Source organism: Nerophis lumbriciformis, linkage group LG13 (genome assembly GCF_033978685.3).
Source record: "Nerophis lumbriciformis linkage group LG13, RoL_Nlum_v2.1, whole genome shotgun sequence".
In the NCBI taxonomy this organism is placed as follows: Eukaryota; Metazoa; Chordata; class Actinopteri; order Syngnathiformes; family Syngnathidae; genus Nerophis; species Nerophis lumbriciformis.
In genome coordinates this window covers 401,919-422,624 of record NC_084560.2, presented here as the reverse complement: position 1 = coordinate 422,624, position 20,706 = coordinate 401,919, and the positions used below count along the sequence as shown (strand labels likewise).

Below are 20,706 nucleotides of genomic sequence, written 5' to 3'. Positions count from 1 at the left end.
TAAATTAGTGGTAAAAGTGCAATATACTAACCCAGTTTCAGAATGATTTCCCTGTTAAAATCTCACAATTCATGAGATTTGTATCTAAAAGGACATTTTTCGGGGCTTGTTGGTCTAGTGGTATGATTCTCGCTTAGGGTGCGAGAGGTCCCAGGTTCAACTCCCTGACAACCCCTTAACAGTGATTTTGAAGTCTTGGCATCATTTTCCAAACTGCACACAATGAAGGGATCAATGAAAATGTATAAAATCAAATACAGTGGTAGCTCAATTTTCTACCTCTAATTGTTTTAGGACAGAGCTTGAAACCCTTAGTTCTTTTTTGCATGAAAATAGCCAAACCTTTAAATTAGTGGTAAAAGTGTATTATACTAACCTAGTTTTAGATTGTGTTCCCTATCAACATGTCACATTTATTGAGATTCTTGCAAAATCACAAGTCAGAGCTTGTTGGTCTAGTCGTATGATTCTCGCCTGAGGTCTGGGGTTCAATTACTGAAAAAGCTCTTGTTCATTTATGGATGAAAATTGTAGTGAATCAAAATTTGTGTTAATAAAATTGCAGTTACAGGTTGTCTCCCCAGATAACATATAAACTTTTTTGAGAATTTGGTAAAGTTTGCCATAGGGCTTGTTGGTCTAGTGGTATGATTCTCGCTTTGGGTGCGAGAGGTCCCGGGTTCAATTCCTGGACAAACCCTTAACAGTGATTTTGAAGTCTTAGCTACATTTTCCAAACTGCACACACTCAAGGGATCAATGAAAATGTATAAAATCAAATACAGTGGTAGCTCAATTTACAAGCTCTAATTGTTTTAGGACGGAGCTTGTTACCCTTAGTTCTTTTTTGCAGGACAATAGCCATACCTTTAAATTAGTGGTAAAAGTGCAATATACTAACCCAGTTTCAGAACGATTTCCCTGTTAAAATCTCACGAGTCATGAACATTTTTGATGAAACTTGATTTTTCGAGGCTTGTTGGTCTAGTGGTATGGTTCTCGCTTAGGGTGCGCGAAGTCCCGGGTTCAATTCCTGGAAAAGCCCTTAACAGTGATTTGAAACTCTTAGCTTAATTTTCCAAACTGCACACACTGAAGGGATCAATGAAACATATAAAATGAAATACAGTGGTAGCTCAATTTACAAGCTCTAATTGTTTTAGGACAGAGCTTTAACAAGATGGCGGCAACTCCCACTTTCGGTGCTTCCTTTTATGTTTGATAGTGTTTTGGTTATGTCTGTTTATGTTTGATAGTGTTTTGGTTATGTCTGTTTACGTTTGATAGTGTTTTGGTTATGTCTGTTTATGTTTGATAGTGTTTTGGTTATGTCTGTTTATGTTTGATAGTGTTTTGGTTATGTCTGTTTATGTTTGATAGTGTTTTGGTTATGTCTGTTTATGTTTGATAGTGTTTTGGTTATGTCTGTTTATGTTTGATAGTGTTTTGTTTATGTCTGTTTATGTTTGATAGTGTTTTGGTTATGTCTGTTTATGTTTGATAGTGTTTTGGTTATGTCTGTTTATGTTTGATAGTGTTTTGGTTATGTCTGTTTATGTTTGATAGTGTTTTGGTTATGTCTGTTTATGTTTGATAGTGTTTTGGTTATGTCTGTTTATGTTTGATAGTGTTTTGGTTACGTCTGTTTATGTTTGATAGTGTTTTGGTTATGTCTGTTTATGTTTGATAGTGTTTTGGTTACGTCTGTTTATGTTTGATAGTGTTTTGGTTATGTCTGTTTATGTTTGATAGTGTTTTGGTTACGTCTGTTTATGTTTGATAGTGTTTTGGTTACGTCTGTTTATGTTTGATAGTGTTTTGGTTATGTCTGTTTATGTTTGATAGTGTTTTGGTTATGTCTGTTTATGTTTGATAGTGTTTTGGTTACGTCTGTTTATGTTTGATAGTGTTTTGGTTACGTCTGTTTATGTTTGATAGTGTTTTGGTTATGTCTGTTTATGTTTGATAGTGTTTTGGTTATGTCTGTTTATGTTTGATAGTGTTTTGGTTATGTCTGTTTATGTTTGATAGTGTTTTGGTTACGTCTGTTTATGTTTGATAGTGTTTTGGTTATTTCTGTTTATGTTTGATAGTGTTTTGGTTATGTCTGTTTATGTTTGATAGTGTTTTGGTTATGTCTGTTTATGTTTGATAGTGTTTTGGTTATGTCTGTTTATGTTTGATAGTGTTTTGGTTATGTCTGTCTACCGTCGCGACACACACAGTCCTCAAAACCTGCTGGACATTGCTTTTCTACTTAGGATAGCTGTCTCCAGCGATTTCCACCGCTTGCACAACATACCCGACGAGATAGCGAGACAGCGGGAATCTCCGTGGATTGTTATCGGAGCCAGCAGGCGACGCAGGCGGCGGTGGGAGAGGAAATAAAAGCGGGGCTCCCGGTCTGGGGAGCAGTCAACCTCGCCCACGCCTCCTACCACTCCGTCCTGCATGAAGCTGAGGAGCCACGACTCGTCTCGCTCTGATCAGGCAACTTATCATTTAAAGGGGTCATATAAGCTACTGTTTATTTACCAAAATAAGTTGTATGTCTTTGTTTTGAAAATGTAAAAGTTTATTTTTATTTTCAGAATGTTGAAATAGTTGTACCGGGGGTGGGGGGGGGAGAGCTGGTTACTTGTTTCTCTCGCGAGATCTGACAAGACTGCGCGCGAAGCAAACACGGCGAGGCTAAAGCAAGATGGCGTCTGACGGTGAAGACGTTATTGCAGTCGTCACAGTTCAGTGTTCTTAATCTGTGCGTCCATGTACACATATATGTCCTTTATTACACTCTATTAAATAGAGTCATAATAACTGTTTGTATATTAGTCTGAGCGCACTTTGATGCTTCTCCAGCTAGCTTAGCTTGCTAGTTAGCTTAGCTTGCTAGTTAGCTTAGCTTGTTAGCTGCTAACAAAGAGAGATGAAAACACATCGCTAAGCAGAGATCAAGTGTGAGTGTAAAGTGTTGTGATTGTGTGAAAATGTGCGAAAGAACCATAGCAGAGTACGAGGAGGAACTTTGTCCAACAAAAGAGGAGAAGGAGCGACAACATGAAAAACATCAAGTTGTGTTACACACAACAGGTTTGTTTACTTCTTACTCTCACATCTTTACTAACTTTATATTTATTATTAACACTTTTCTTCAATGGATTGTCTATAGGAAGATGAATTGTCATGTGAGGATGTTCAGACACACAATATTTATGAGAGGTTGATGTTCCTCTCAGTTTGTAACAAAGTGTATCAACATGTTTACACAAAACTCACACAGTCACCGGGGGAATATTCCAGAGAGCAGGTTAAGTGCAAACTCCTGAGTATGTAAAGCTCCAGAGTTTGACCTCCAAAAATAAAAGAGAGGTAAGACAAAGTCAGAGTCAGTTACCATGGTAACTGACGCTGTAAACCTAGCCTGCTAGCTGGCAGGTTTGACAAGTTATTTATGTGTGTAAAAGCTATACTGACCTGTTATTTCCTTCATATTGGTGCAGCCATTAACCTACTACAACACCTGCTACATCCACCTACTCAGTGGCCTAGTGGTTAGAGTGTCCGCCCTGAGATCGGTAGCTTGTGTCATACCAAAGACTATAAAAATGGGACCCATTACCTCCCTGCTTGGCACTCAGCATCAAGAGTTGGAATTGGGGGTTAAATCACCGTAAAAATGATTCCCGGGCGTGGCCACCGCTGCTGCTCACTGCTCCCCTCACCTCCCAGGGGGTGATCAAGGTTAATGGGTCAAATGCAGAGAACAATCTGGCCACACCTAGTGTGTGTGTGACAATCATTGGTACTTTAACTTTTTAATGTGGCAGTGATTGTGGAAAAAACAAAGCCTGATCTAAAGATGACATCTTGATCTCATACCATCTCAAACCAATTGGCCGTTCATTATTAAGTGAAATGTCTTAAAATCGCTTAAATTTGTCTTTAACCAAGCAACACTAAGTTTTATCCAGTTACTCAATTAATCGAAAACATTTCCAGTAGAACACTTGATTAATAACATTTTCAATAGCCACAGCCCTATATTTCATGTACAATTTAATATTTAGCATGTAGGAGTTAAAATGTATTTTGTTTGTGTCCTGTAGACATCCATCAGCTGATTGGACACCAAGAAGAATGTCTCCCTCATCTGCAGGGGGACAGATTCACTTCAGAAGATCCACAGCCCTCACATTTTAAAGGGCACGATGGGGATTCACAGCCCCCCTATTTTAAAGAGGAAGAGGAGGGAGAGTGTGTTGTAGGGCAGGAGGAGGATGATGTCAGCAAGTTTCCACTGACTGTTGTCTCTGTGAAGACTGAAGAGCATGAAGACAAAGCACCTGAGTCCTCACAGCTTCATCACAGTCCAAGTAAGCACAACATCCACATATCATCTAATACAATGTTTGTGACACATGTTCATCCGGGGGCCACATTTATGACTAAAGATGGAGATGTATTTGCTGTTTAACACCACTATTTAAAAATGAATGCTCATCAATCATCAACAGTGTAATTGCTGGGGTGTAACCATGTGACCTAGAGGCCGTCCTCCTTACCTCACGTGGTCAAATGAAGGCAAACATTCAATATGGCTACTGTTTATTTACCTTTAGCAGCACATATGTCAGCATATTTCAAAGGTTTAGTGGTGAAGATTAGGGATGTATACCAAGTACCATTTTTTTTAGTACTGGTTTTTAATTATGTCGTCCATGAGGACCGTGAAGATTCTGGACTAACGACACAACTATTTGTATTTTTAATTCCAGCTGACTGACGTAACTATGACACGTTGTCACATTGAGTTCAGCTGCCGCTGCTACACATTAAAATCAGCTTTGAATAATGACAAATAAGGAAGCAACAACACGCAAAAGTGTGATGTGTGTGTTATTGACAAGAAGATGACATAACTGCATTTCACCTTGCACTGCACACATAGTTGACTTCTTTAAGACTTCAAATAAACAGCTGTTTTTTTCTTTTTTTTCTTTTTTCTTTATTTAACCAGGTAAAATCCAATTGAGATCAAATATTTATTTTCCAAGGGAGACCTGGCCAAGAGGGCAGCAGCAATGTTACATTAAAAACAGTAAACAACAAATAAAACATGACATTTACACCATTAAAACTTGCTGACATAACACATGTGCATACAGACAAGGTAGACTGCAATCCTTTCACAGAAGCTTTAAACTCATTCAATGTAACAAGGGTTTGAAGTTGAATATTGGATTGTAGGTTATTCCAAGCCTTCGCTGCTGAAAACCTAAATGCTTTCTTGCCCAGTTCAGTTCTTACTTTGGGGACGACAAATTGCAGAACATTCATTGAACGAAGATTGTGACGTCCTTGTTTCTTTGTTAAAATACAAGACGGATAAGATGGTGTGATACCCAGAATGGTTTTGTAGATGAACACGTACCAATGATTGGGCGTCGAGCACATAAAGATGTCCAGTTAACCTTTGAGTATAACACACAATGGTGAGTAAGTTAACCATTGAGTATAACACACAATGGTGAGTAAGTTAACCATTGAGTATAACACACAATGGTGAGTAAGTTAGCCATTGAGTATAACACACAATGGTGAGTAAGTTAACCATTGAGTATAACACACAATGGTGAGTTAGTTGGTGATGACTCTCAGTGCCCCGTGGTACACACTATCCAGCTTGTGGAGACAACCAGCAGTAGCATTCATTTACAACACATCTCCATAGTCAATAACAGGTAAAAAGGTTGTTTCCACCAATTTCTGTTTCACAGTAAAAGAAAAGCAAGACTTGTTTCTATAATAAAATCCCAGTAAAAGTTTCAGGGTTTTTTTGCAACATACTGAATGTGAATGGTCATCAATTAAAATCCTAAATATTTAAAAGCAGATACTAACACAATTTGTTGCCCATTTCTTGTTCAAATGTTCTCACACGGTGCTGATCTTACAGTTTTTGACGTGGTAAAGAACATACACTTTGTTTTCTCTGCATTTAAAAGCAGTTGAAGATAGCAAAGTTGTTCTTGTACTTTGTCAAATGCTTGTTGTAGATATTTAAAGGCCTCAGCAGGAGTGGGTGCTGTGCAGTATATGACAGTATCATCAGCGTAGGAATGGAAAGTTGAGTTCGGAATATTCTGTCCAAGATTATTAATTATTAATTAATAATGGGCCCAACACAGAACCTTGAGGGACACCCTTTTCCACTTGAAGTACGTCCGAGAAGGAACCTTCTATCTGAAGAGCCTGAGTTCTACTTGTGAGGTCATTTGCAAACCATCCAACTGCTTGCTGAGAAAAACCAATAGCTGGAAGACTTTTGATTAAAATGACATGATCAACAGTATCAAATGCCTTTGAAAAGTCAATAAAGAGGGACAGACAGCACTGCTTCTTGTCAAGAGCTTCAGTTACATCATTTATAAACTTCATAGCAGCAGTAACAGTACTGTGGTTTCTGCCAAAACCTGACTGAAATGGTGACAGAATAAAGTTGGTTTCCAAAAAATATTTTATCTGAACTTTTGCCAGAACAGAGAGTTTAGAGATCGGTCTGTAATCATTTAGATTACTAGGGTCACCTCCTTTTAATAGGGGGATTACAAGGGCATATTTCCAATCCGAGGGGATTTCATTTGAAATTCGAGTAAAGTTAAAAATGTGAGTCAGTGGTCCAGCTATAATTTCAGCTGCCAACTTTAAAAAGAGCGGCTCCAATTTATCTGAGCCAGCTGGCTTTCTAGGTTTAAGTTTTTTTAGAGCCCTCATGACCTCTGTTGTGGTAAAGGGCGTAAAGTTAAAAACCTGGGTATTTTCAACGGTTCTTTCCGGAGTTAGCGGAACTTCAGTAAAGCTGTCAGAATTATAGAGAAAACCAGAGGAAATAAAATGATTATTATAATGACTACCCATTTCTCTTCTGTCACTTACTCTGACACCATCAACAAGTATACTAGGTGGGAGATTGACTGAATTACAGCAGGTGGACAAAGATTTGATGATTTTCCAAAACTTCTTCGGGTGTTTGAGGTTTTCAGTTGTTGTGGAGAAATGCAATTCTAATTTTGACTTTCCGAAGGAGAGAGGTAAATTGTTTTCTTAATTGTCTAAAATTGAACCAATCTGATTCTAACTCTGACTTGCGTGCCCTGGCCCAAGCAGCATTACGCTCATGCAACACATCTGACAGGTCCGATGTAAACCACTGATTGTCACGTCCTTTAACTCTACATTTTCTAAAAGGGGCATGTTTGTTCACTATACTCAAGAAGTTTCCGTGAAAATATTTCCAAGCCAGTTCAATATTATCAAAAAGAGCAATTCTATCCCAATTAAAAAGATGCAAGTCATGTAAAAAAGCTTGCGTCTCAAATAATTTAATATTATGTTTTTCAAGAAGACGAGTTTTGCTTTTAGGAATCCTTGTGTCTCGCACTACTGCAATCACACAATGATCACTCACATCATTAGGGAAAACACCAGATGCAACACATTTGAAGGGCATATTTGTTAGAATTAAGTGAATGAGTGTAGCTTTTTGAGGGCATTAAGGATTAGGTCTTGTAGCTGAGTTAATTAATTGTGTTAAATTTAGAGATTCACACTGTGCTTTCAAAGAGTCAGACACAGATGTGAGCCAGTCCCAGTTTAAATCACTATTTCATTGTATTTCAGTTGAGACAGAAGCTTCACAAAAGTAGATAGGGAATTAGTAGGGGCAGATCAAATCAAATCAAATCAAATCAACTTTATTTATAAAGCACATTTAAAATTTACCACAGGGGTAGCCAAAGTGCTGTACAATGAGCAGGTTAAAAGATAAAACGAGTACCGAGCAAACACAACACAACACAAACAGAACACGATAAAAAATAAATAATTAAAATAGAATAAATAAAAACATAAAAACATAAAAACAGGTTCACAGCAGGTGTATTATGGGGCGCCATTGCAGGATGGATATCACTCAGTGTTAAAAGCCATGGAATAAAAGTATGTTTTTAAGAGAGATTTAAAAACAGGAAGAGAGGAGGCTTGTCCAACACTCAGGGGTAGGTCGTTCCAGAGCTTGGGAGCAGCCACGGCGAAAGCTCTGTCACCTCTAAGCTTCAGCCTTGTGTCAGGGACCGTCAACAGCAGCTGATCGGCTGATCTTAAGGATCGGGTGGGGCAGTAAGGCTGAAGGAGGTCGGAGAGATAGGTTGGCGCGAGGTTGTTTAAACATTTAAAAACAAATAAAAGGAGTTTAAAATTGATTTGATAACGCACAGGGAGCCAGTGAAGGGACGCTAAAATAGGGGTGATGTGCTCACGTCTGCGGGTCTGTGTTAGCAGACGAGCAGCAGAGTTCTGCACGAGCTGCAGGCGGGCGAGGGAGGCCTGGCTAATGCCTACATACAGGGCATTACAGTAATCAAGACGAGTCGAGATAAAGGCGTGGATTAATTTCTCAAGATCATGACTTGATAGAAGCGGTTTCACTTTCGCTATTTGGCGTAATTGATAAAAGCTTTTTTGAACGACGCTGCTGATTTGTTTTTCGAATTTAAAATCTGAGTCAAACTTTACCCCCAGGTTTGTGACACAGTCGCTGAGATACGGGGTCAGAGTGCCGAGGTCAACGTTGGGGGAGGGAGAGCGACTTGGACCGAACAACATAACTTCTGTTTTGTCTTCATTTAGGCTCAGGAAGTTAGCTGAAAGCCAGACTTTGATGTCGTGCAGGCAGTCAGTAAGATGTTGAACAGTGTTATTTTGTGCCATGGGAAAATAAATCTGGCAATCATCGGCGTAAAAATGAAATGCAATACTGTATTTCCTAAAAATAGAACCAAGGGGGAGAAGGTAAAGCGCAAATAAAATTGGGGCAAGGATTGAGCCCTGGGGGACCCCATGTGGTAAAGGAGCTGTGGACGACATAAAACTGTCTACTTTTACACAAAAACTCCTGTCGGTTAGGTACGACCGGAACCAGTTGAGGGCGGCGCCCTTAATGCCCACACAGTTCTCAAGACGAGTGATTAAGGTGGCGTGGTCGACGATGGAGGCCTATAACACCCCACTACCATAATGTGGTGATTTCTAGCTAATTCGATTTCAAGTGCTAACAGTTCAAGTTCTTTACTTACTGATACAGAGAGCACTAATTTAACATCAAACCTCTGCTTAATATATGTGGCCACTCTACCACCTTTTCTTTGTCGGTCAGTACGATAGACATTATAGCCATGAATGTAAATATCTTTATCAAGCACAGATTGTTTAAGCCAAGTTTCAGATAAGACTACAATATCAGCATTTGTTGAGTTTATCCAGATCTTTATCATATCCAGTTTAGGGAGTAAACTCCGAACATTGATATGAATAATCCCAAGACCAGATCTAGTTTTAAAATCCGCAGGTGTAAGACATTGTGTAGGTGTATCAGGGCCTGGATTAGTCTCAACATTTCCTGAGAGCAATAACAATATTATAACTAAACATTTGCACTTAAAGTTACCATCTTTTGAGTCGGTCTTTAATCTGTGAAAGTAAGTGCTCACAATAGGGGAGGATGCAGTAATGTTGACGTGATCTCTCAAAACAAGGAAACAATAAGAATGAATGGACTCTACCATAGTATGCAGCCATTTGGTTTTGTCCAAAGTCACAGAAATCTTCAACTGAGATAAGGCCGAGGTTATTTTGTAGCTGCCACTATGATGAATTGTCAAATGATCAAATATGTCAAACTGTGCATCTTGAAGTAGCATAGCTCGTGAGTGGGGGTGACCAGACCCATTTGGGACACCAGTAAAACCACACAAAAGTATAAAACACAATATAATAATATGTGACATAGTGAGAGGAGAAGTTCCATTCATTTTACCACTTTTTAAGATGTTAGCAGACAGGGCTAAAGACTAGCAACCAAGACTGACGGGTGGAAGCCTGTAGACAAAGCCAATGGCTGTAGGCAAACAGCAGGTCGATGGAAGGCTAGTAGGCAGGTCGATGGTGGAAGGCTGGTAGGCAGGTCGATGGTGGAAGGCTAGCAGGCAGGTTGATGGAAGGCTAGTAGGCAGGTCGATGGTGGAAGGCTGGTAGGCAGGTCGATGGTGGAAGGCTAGCAGGAAGGTCGACGGTGGAAGGCTAGCAGGCAGGCCGATGGTGGAAGGCTAGCAGGCAGGTCGATGGTGGAAGGCTGGTAGGCAGGTTGATGGTGGAAGACTAGCAGGCAGGTCGATGGTGGAAGGCTAGGAGGCAGGTCGATGGTGGAAGGCTAGTGGCGCGGTTGGTCGAGTGGCCGTGCCTGAGGGTTCCTGGTTCAATCCCCACCTTCTACCAACCTAGTCACGTCTGTTGTGTCCTTGAGCAGGACACTTCACCCTTGCTCCTGATGGGTCGTGGTAAGCGCCTTGCAGGGCAGATCCCGCCATTAGTGTGTGAATGAGTGAATGAGACGGGATGAGTTGGCTAAGTACAAAAATGAGTTGAAATTTTTGAATGAAAGAAACTGCTGTTCTAAATGTGTCCTCTAGATGTCGCAATAGCAATTCTTTGTATCTTTGTAGATGATGCTACATATGTAAAACACAACTAAAACACATGATGTTAGCGCACCAGTCGGGGGAAATGAGCAAACTACATCAATAACATCCTGTAATTTGATTTTGATATAATTTATTTATCTTGATAGATTGAAAATGAACACCAATGAGTTGACTGATGAACATTATCACATAATTGATTCTGAAAGTGTAAAAAAGGACAACTACAGATAGAATACTATTGTATGTATAAAAAAAAACAACAACATGATTTGTACATTTTCAGAATGTGTTTGTTCTCTTTTTAAACAAAGAAAACAATCTGCAATTGTCTTTATTTTTTACGTTATCTTGCCGTAATTTTACCAGTCCGGCCAACTTGGAGTAGATCTTCCTCCACGTGGCCCCCCATCTAAAATTACTTTAAACACCCCTGGCCTAGATCTTCCTGCAAAAAGCAGATACGAGAAAAAAATCTAATTATGAAACGGAATAGATCCCTAAAGATTTGTTGAGTAATATCAAGGATTATCCGTCGGTGGCGTTCCCAGACATGTGGAACTATCTTGAGTTCCAGACGTCATTCTACACCACAAATTGTGGTTAAGTTTAGAGATAAAGTTTAGGTGTCATAGACCGTATACAGAAGAAAATATTTACACACTTTATATCAGTGAGTGTAAAGTTAAGAATGCCTCAATCAATGCTGCCTTGTACTTATAAAAAAAACTTGCTCCTCATCAAATTTCCAAGTCTGTTTTTGTACTCAATTTTAATGAATTTTAGTGGCTGGGACAAAAGGAAGTATTTCCGTGTTTTTATTGGTTGTTTTGTTACACTCTTTTAACACAACACACAAAAGAACACAAATAATGTCATTGTGTTAACAGTGTCAGTCCAAAACTATTTATATTCTCTCTTTATCTTATTGACTTATTTACCCAACAGACGTTCAACAGCCCCTTCACATTAAAAAGGAAGAGGATGATCCACAGCCCACCCACATTAAAGAGGAAGCGGAGGATCCACACATGAAAGAGGAAGAGGAGGGAGAGTGTGTTGTAGGGCAGGAGGAGGATGATGTCAGCAAGTTTCCACTGACTGTTGTCTCTGTGAAGACTGAAGAGCATGAAGACAAAGCACCTGAGTCCTCACAGCTTCATCACAGTCCAAGTAAGCACATATCATTTTATTCTCAGGGCATTCAATCCATCACAACTGGACTGTTCACTTTGTCTTAGAAGACTCATCCAAGTAGGCTTCATCACTTCATGCTCATACACTTCAAGTCTTAAATCTAATCATTGGAATTTAGAGGGGAACTGCACTTTTTGGGGGAATTTTTCTATTGTTCACAATCTTTATAAAAGACATGATGGTGGATATATATACAAAAAAAAAATCGCATTTCAAGTAGGGCTGGGCGATATGGCCTTTTATTAATATCTCTATTTTTAGTCCATGTCACGATACCCCATATATATGTGGATATGTTTAGTCCATGTCACGATACACCATATATATGTAGATATGTTTAGGCCATGTCACAATACACCATATATATGTGTACATTTTGCCTTAGCCTTGAATGAACACTAATGCATATAATCACAGCAGTATGATGATTCTGTGTGTCTACTTTAAAACATTCTTCTTCATACTGCATTAATATATGCTACTTTTAAACTTTCATGCAGAGAGGGAACCACAACTAAGTCAATTTAGCAAAAGTGTATTTATTAAACAGTTATTAAGCAGTGGCACAAACATTCATGTCATTTCAAAACAGAAAATGCAAGATTGTCAGACATTTTAAAACAAGCTATTAGTGCACTTTTGTGCATGATGTCACTAAGATGACATATCAAAACAACACTAAATTAAAGTACACTTTCTGTACAGAATGCCACTACAATAGTTTAAAACAAATAAAGTGCACTTTTGTGCATGATGTCAAGATATTTCAATAAGTGTCAAATAAATAAAAATGAGCTGCATAATAGGAAATCAAATAGTGTATGTCCTTCACTATGTGGTAGGTTCCTGCGGACGTTATCTCCTTCTGTTGTTGACTATTTGTTTCATACGGTGTTGATCTGGAAATGGTTGCTTGGGCATTTTGTGGGTGTGGCACTGAACGGAGATGTTGACATTCAGAGTTTCAAGCACTCTTCATTCTCTAGCGGGTGACATTTCAAATGATGCTGCATTAGCAGTGCTGCTACTTTTTGTAGCAACGCTTTTGCCGCATACTTGTTCACCATCTACCCGCTTGAAGCCAAACCACCGCCAGACGATGGACCCCCTGCTGTTTGTCTTGGGAATGAATTATTCCTTAATTTGTGACCAGATTGGCACCTTCTTTCTCTCGTATTACCACTAGCACCACAACTAGCGTTACCATGCCGCTACCTGTCTGCTCCGTGAGAGCGTATGACGTTGCACACGTGACAGTATGTGACGTATGTAAGAAGGTGCGCTTGTTTTATGTCTCTGTGAGAAGGAGAGACAAGAAAGAGTGAGAAGAGCCTGTAGTGTAATGCCTGCAGCTAAAAGCAACTGTGTGAGAACGTATACTCCAATATCACTATATAGTCATTTTCTATATCGCACAGAGACAAACCCACGATATATCCAGTATATTCCATACATCACCCAGCCCTAATTCTAACTCATAAATGTAAATAAAAGTCCACTTGCAATGGAGCCAATGGGAGGTCCTCTATAACCATCCAAAATACACCAACAATACTCCATTTGCATTTTGTGGCTTGAATGTCCACCAAGTGTTAGTTGAGTTGAGTTTATTTGGAACATGCAAGCATACAACACGATACATCACACATGCATGCATACAACATGATACATCACACATGCATGCATACAACATGATACATCACACATGCAAGCATACAACATGATACATCACACATGCATGCATACAACATGATACATCACACATGCATGCATACAACATGATGCATCACACATGCATGCATACAACATGATACATCACACATGCATGCATACAACATGATACATCACACATGCAAGCATACAACATGATACATCACACATGCATGCATACAACATGATACATCACACATGCATGCATACAACATGATACATCACACATGCATGCATACAACATGATACATCACACATGCATGCATACAACATGATACATCACACATGCAAGCATACAACATGATACATCACACATGCATGCATACAACATGATACATCACACATGCATGCATACAACATGATACATCACACATGCATGCATACAACATGATACATTACACATGCATGCATACAACATGATACATCACACATGCATGCATACAACATGATACATCACACATACATGCATACAACATGATACATCACACATGCATGCATACAACATGATACATCACACATGCATGCATACAACATGAAACATTACACATGCATGCATACAACATGATACATCACACATGCATGCATACAACATGATACATCACACATGCATGCATACAACATGATACATTACACATGCATGCATACAACATGATACATTACACATGCATGCATACAACATGATACATCACACATGCATGCATACAACATGATACATCACACATACATGCATACAACATGATACATCACACATGCATGCATACAACATGATACATCACACATGCATGCATACAACATGATACATCACACATGCATGCATACAACATGATACATCACACATGCATGCATACAACATGATGCATCACAATTTCCAGTTTGTCTTTTCAACATGTTTGAAAAGGAGTAGGAAGAAGCAGAGCTTATTTAATTCTACGCCTTTTCTTTTACATAACAGTTGCTAAAACTTTTGTTCACTTCCTGTTCTCAATGTATTCACAATATACTCCATAAGTAATCACAATAAAAATAAATAAATAATAATGAGTGAAGTAAGTTATATTTCATATGGTGAGATGAATAAGATGATGTAGAAAATGAATGATGGATGAAATAAATTGAGAATGTTTATCTTCTTCTTTGTACTTTGTAAACACTTTAAGTGTGAAGAGTTTCTTGAAGTGGATCATATTAGTACATTGTTTGATTGCTTTGCTTCATCCATTCCATCATTTAATTCCACATACTGATATACTGAAGGTCTTAAGTGTTGTACGTGCATACAAATGTTTTAAATTACATTTTTCTCTGAGTTTATATTTCTCATCTTTTGTTGAGAAATGTTGTACATTCTTGGCTAGCAGGTTATAGTTTGCTTTGTGTATCATTTTAGCTGTTTGCAAATTCACTATGTGGTGGAATTTCAGTATTTTTGATTCAATAAATAAAGTGTTTGTATGTTGTCTATATCCAACATGATGTATTATTATAACTGATCTTTTTTGTAACACAGTTAAAGAATGAAGTGTACTTTTGTAGTTATTTCCCATATTTCTACACAATAAGTCAGATATGTAACACTAGTGAGCAGTAGAGAATATGAAGTCATTTTTGGTCTACAACATGTTTTGCTTTATTCATTATTGACGGGTTTCTTGCTACTTTATGTTGTATATTTTTTACATGAGATTTCCAGTTCAATTTATCATCAATTATACTTAGAAATTTGGTTTCATTTACCGTATTTTTCGGAGTATAAGTCGCTCCGGAGTATAAGTCGCATTGGCCGAAAATGCATAATAAAGAAGGAAAAAAACATATATAAGTCGCACTGGAGTATAAGTCGCATTTTTGGGGGAAATGTATTTGATAAAAGCCAACAGCAAGAATAGACATTTGAAAGGCAATTTAAAATAAATAAAGAATAGTGAACAACAGGCTGAATAAGTGTACGTTATATGAGGCATAAATAACCAACTGGTATGTTAACGTAACATATTATGGTAAGAGTCATTCAAATAACTATAACATATAGAACATGCTATACGTTTACCAAACAATCTGTCACTCCTAATCGCTAAATTCCTTGAAATCTTATACGTCTAGTCTCTTACGTGAATGAGATCAATAATATTATTTGATATTTTACGGTAATGTGTTAATAATTTCACACATAGGTCGCTCCAGAGTATAAGTCGCACCCCCGGCCAAACTATGAAAAAAACTGCGACTTATAGTCTGAAAAATACGGTACTTTTTCAATTTCTATTCCGTCTATTTGTGTTTGACTTTCTCTTCTACTGTTACCAAATAGTATTATTTTACTTTTACTGAGATTCAAACATAGTCTGTTTTTGTCAAAGCATCTTTTTATTGTGTTCATTTCTTCTGTTATTATTTGTATTATCTTCTGTGTGTTCTCTCCTGAACAGAAAGCAGTTGTGTCGTCCGCAAATAAAACCAACTTTAAGTCCTTTGTAACTTTACAAATGTGGTTTATACAAAGATGAAACAATCTTGGTCCCAGTATTGATCCCTGGGGTACACCACAAGATATATCTAGCCGTGTTGACATATTTTCACCCATCTTCACATATTGCTTCCTGTTGGTTAAATAGTTTCTTACCCAGTTCAAGACCAAACCTCTGATGCCATATCGTTCTAGTTTTGTTATTAAAATATCATGATTAATTGTGTCAAATGCTTTAGTTAAGTCCATGAATACTGCGACCGCACATTCTTTACCATCTATTGCATTGCTCATTTCCTCTGTTATTTGGATCAATGCTATCCATGTTGACATATTTGCTGTGAATTCTGGTGTGTAGTTAGTAAACTGGTGTATGTCTCCATTCTTATAAATTGGTACGACTTTTGCAATTTTCATTTTGTCAGGGAATTTACCGGTTAGAAATGATACGTTGCTGATATATGTCAGAGGTTCTGAAATGTCTTCTATAACCTTTTTTATGGTTACCATATCTATTCCATGACAGTCGGTTGAGGTCTTGGATTTACAATGTTTTACAATTTTGATTATTTCTTCTTTTGTCACGTTCTTAAGAAACATGGAATTGGGATTTCTGTCTATGAGCTCACTCAAGTCCTCAACTGATCCATCATCTGCATTTGGAAATCTTTGTTCCACATTGTTTCCGATATAAACAAAGTAATCATTAAAACGTTCAACTATTTGGTTCATATTGTCATTTTTTGTATTTCCATGTAGAAAGTACTGGGGGTAATCTTTCTTAGCAGCATTTTTAATGATGCTATTTAGGATGCCCCATGTTGCTCTCATGTTGTTTCTGTTCTTCTTTAATAATTGTCTGTAGTATTCCTTCTTACATGTTCCTAGTATACCAATTAGATTGTTTTTATATTTCTTATACTTATTTTCTGCCTCTATAGATGTCTGTGTTATTAATATTCCATATAATGTCTTTTTTTTGTGACAAGCATTTTTCAGTCCTTTTGTCATCCATGGTTGGTTGTTTTTCTTTTGCTTCTTACTAACTTCTTTCCATGGACAACATAAACATTGATATTATACATGTGGGACAATATATATATATATATATATATATATATATATATATATATATATATATATATATATATATATATATATATATATATATATATATATATATAAATGCTGTTAAATGTAGCTTTGATGTGGCAAGCTACTTTTGAATACTGCAAACTTCAATACAGTAACACTTCATTTGTTCTGCAGACGTCCAGCGGGTGTCAGCGGGGAGTCATGAAGAGGAGTGGCACACCAGTGTGGGACAGAAGGAGCTACAGGCCCCCTCCCACATTAAAGAGGAGCAGCTTCATGATGAAGATGAAGCTCAGTCCTTACAGCTTCATCACAGTCAAAGTGAGGAGAACAGAGGGGCGGAGCTTGTAAGTCAACACATCACAGAAGCTGATGGAGAGCATTGTGAAGATATCAAGTCAGAACCAGACAGCATCTTTGCTCCACTGTCAGACATGGACCACATGATGTCACACTCTTCTGATCACAGTGACCACATCCAAAAACCTTTGGAGAGTAAAAATGACTCTAAAGGTGATACGAGACATCACACTAACAACAAACACATTGACTGCTCTGAATGTGGGAAATCATTTAGACAGAAGAGTAATTTTACAGAACACATGAGAATGCATACTGGAGAGAAAACTTTTTCTTGCTCTGTTTGTAAGAAGAGTTTCTCCAGAAAAGGTGGCATGACCACACACATGAGAACACACACTGGAGAGAAACCTTTTACTTGCTCTGTTTGTGCTAAAAGATTCAAAACTAAGAATTACATAATATTACACATGAGAACACACACTGGAGAGAAACCGTTTACTTGCTCTGTTTGTAAGAAGAGTTTCTCCACAAAGCCACACATGACCACACACATGAGAACATACACTGCAGAGAAACCTTTTACTTGCTCTGTTTGTGCTAAAAGATTCAAAACTAAGAATTACATGATATTACACATGAGAACACATACAGGTGAGAAACCTTTTACTTGCTCTGTTTGTAAGAAGAGTTTCTCCACAAAGCCACACATGACCACACACATGAGAACACACACTGGAGAGAAACATTTTGCTTGCTCAGCTTGTGCTAAAAGATTCTACTCTAAGAATGACGTGATATTACACATGAGAACACATACTGGAGAGAAACCTTTTACTTGCTCTGTTTGTAAGAAGAATTTCTCCATAAAACGTAACATGATCATACACAAGAGGACACACACTGGAGAGAGACCTTTTGCTTGCTCAGCTTGTGCTAAAAGATTCTACTCTAAGAATGACATGATATTACACATGAGAACACATACTGGAGAGAAACCTTTTACTTGCTCTGTTTGTAAGAAGAGTTTCTCCATCAAGCATCACATGACCACACACATGAGAACACACACTGGAGAGAAACCGTTTAGTTGCTCTGCATGTGTTAAAAGGTTCAGGTTTATGTATCAGGCCAGTAGACACAAGTGTGTAAAAGTCATGGAAGCTGCAGGGATGTAAAAACACTTTATACAAGGGGGGAGTACTGATTTTATCTCAAGAGAGTGTGGCTTGCTCGGAGTGGCTGAGCGATTACCTCTCTCACTACAAACTTTTATCGCTTCTGAGATATTGGGCAGTTAAAAGCGACAGCAATGAAAGAGGAAAGCAATGATCTAGCAATGATGTCATTGTCATGTCTGTGTAATCATGTTTTGTTTTAAGTCATGTTTTGTTTAGTTATAGGACTCTTTAGTTTCTGTCTTTTCACTCCCTTGTCTTGTTTCCATGATTACCCCATTAGTTTCACCTGTTCCACGTTTGGACTCATTGTGCACTCTTGATTGTCACCATAGCAACCCATTAGTTTTCACCTGTCACGTCACGCACCTGTTTCACGTCTTGAGTCACGCACCTGTTTTCGTTAATCATGTCTGTAGTATTTAAGTTCAGTGTTTTTCAGTTTGTCTTTCTGACGACCTCCCCACATTTATGCTCTGTCCATTCTTTCCATGTCCATTCCTCAAGCAACTATTTTTGTCCAAGTGATTGTGCTAAATGTAGTTTTAAAACACAGCATGTTTAATAAGAATGTATATTTGATGTTGTATGTAGTGCTTCTCATCTTCTAGTCTTATATGTTGTCCTGTAGTTACTTTTTAAGTTGTGTACATGTCTTGAATATTATATATGTCGCTACTTTTTTTCCTTCTCATCTTTGAAGAGAGGGCATCTGATTATTTCCATTGTTTTTTCCACACATTTTTCCATTGCATTTTATTGTTATTATCCAATTAAAAGTATGAATGAATAAAATGGTTAACATCTGGTAGATTAGCAGCATTGTTACATCATGGATGTTAACTACTGCAAAACATCAACAAAGAAGAAAAATGCTGAAGTTAGCAACACATCACTGAACTTTAGAGCCATCGTGAGTGGAGTTGCTTGTTTTTATTGCTGCATTTGTACTTATTTCACCTCACATCTTCACTTTTAATTCTAAAGTCTTCTTCACATATATTGTTGTAGGCTTCTAACATTTATGTTTCTGATGTGTGTGTGTAGTCTGTGGAAAGGGTTGTTGTCCCTTGTGGATCCAATTGTTCACTTGCACAGATACATCTTCATCATCATCATCATCAGACGTTACCGGTCCACTACTGGACGAAACCATAACATTAATGTTTTAATATAAGTGTGACCTCATTATTCCTTGATAATAAGACTAAAAATACAGCTTTAAGCACCTCTTGTAGTACTCCAACTCGCCACACTGAGAAGTGGGGGCGATCATGAGCTAGCAGATGCATGTTGCTATCATGTTTTATCAGCGAGGAAGTCAGCATTTGTGTTTACTTTTTGTCGGATCCAATAAATGAATCACTATGGCTGCCAATATGGAGGATTATTTATATATTTAAGATCAAATACTTCTCTTAACAGCTAGAAAAATGACACCACACACTCAAAAAAATGACTCATTGGATGAACTCAATTAAAATGAGGGCAGGATTTCCATCCAACAAATATATGTTGGCCCAACTCAAAATTAGTACATTCTCACAATACAACAAAAATGTGTTAATCCAACTAATTTTTAGCAAATAAAGCCCAACTGAAGTTATTGCAATAACTAAGCGAAATTGATTTACATTTGTCAGACTAATTTTTAACAAATACAGCTGAAATGAAATTATTTTGGTTACTAAGTGAAATTGATTTATATGTGCCCAACTCAAAATTGATTGGAAATTAAGCAAGCTAAAAATCACCCTACATCCCATAAAAACACATCAGACAAAACCTGGTTGGTATTTTTAATGTAGAATAATCCTTAAATCAACAATCTTGAATATAACACCACAAGATGTCAAAGTTACTTGCAAACACAAACCAAAATGTTGCCTTTGAGTGAAAACAAAACATCAAGAAGTCAATTTGACATAAAGATGTCAGATTTGCGTACCAACACAGACCAAGAACTTAGTTTTATACAAACAAAGATGTCAAATTGACTTGATACAAAGCATAGAGAACTCAGTCTTAGTTATAAAACACCAAGAAACAGTTTTACCTTTTCTTCAATAACTCCAGGCAAACTTTACGAGAAATGGTTCTCCAAAATAGTTTAAAGTGGTGTAAAATTAACACTCAGGAAACTGCAAAAACACATTTGAGTCCTGCGCAAGTGTGCTAATGTAGCCATTAGCATACACAGGGCCAACACAGATAGACAGACAACATT

At 37.7% G+C, this 20,706-nt stretch overlaps 1 protein-coding gene and 1 non-coding gene across 2 annotated transcripts; both read left to right on the top strand.

Moving 5' to 3' along the window:
• The first annotated feature begins 628 nt into the window (after positions 1-628).
• Positions 629-700, top strand: trnap-ugg (transfer RNA proline (anticodon UGG)). The gene has a single exon. It is a non-coding gene; the product is annotated as a tRNA-Pro (tRNA).
• Positions 701-2,883: 2,183 nt separating this feature from the next.
• Positions 2,884-19,207, top strand: LOC133613926 (uncharacterized). Its single transcript, XM_061971855.2, has 4 exons — positions 2,884-3,090; positions 4,107-4,373; positions 11,484-11,708; positions 17,176-19,207. Exons 1-4 carry the CDS (start codon positions 2,988-2,990, stop codon positions 18,477-18,479), a joined length of 1,899 nt encoding a protein of 632 aa, XP_061827839.1. The 5' UTR covers positions 2,884-2,987; the 3' UTR covers positions 18,480-19,207.
• Positions 19,208-20,706: the final 1,499 nt, after the last annotated feature.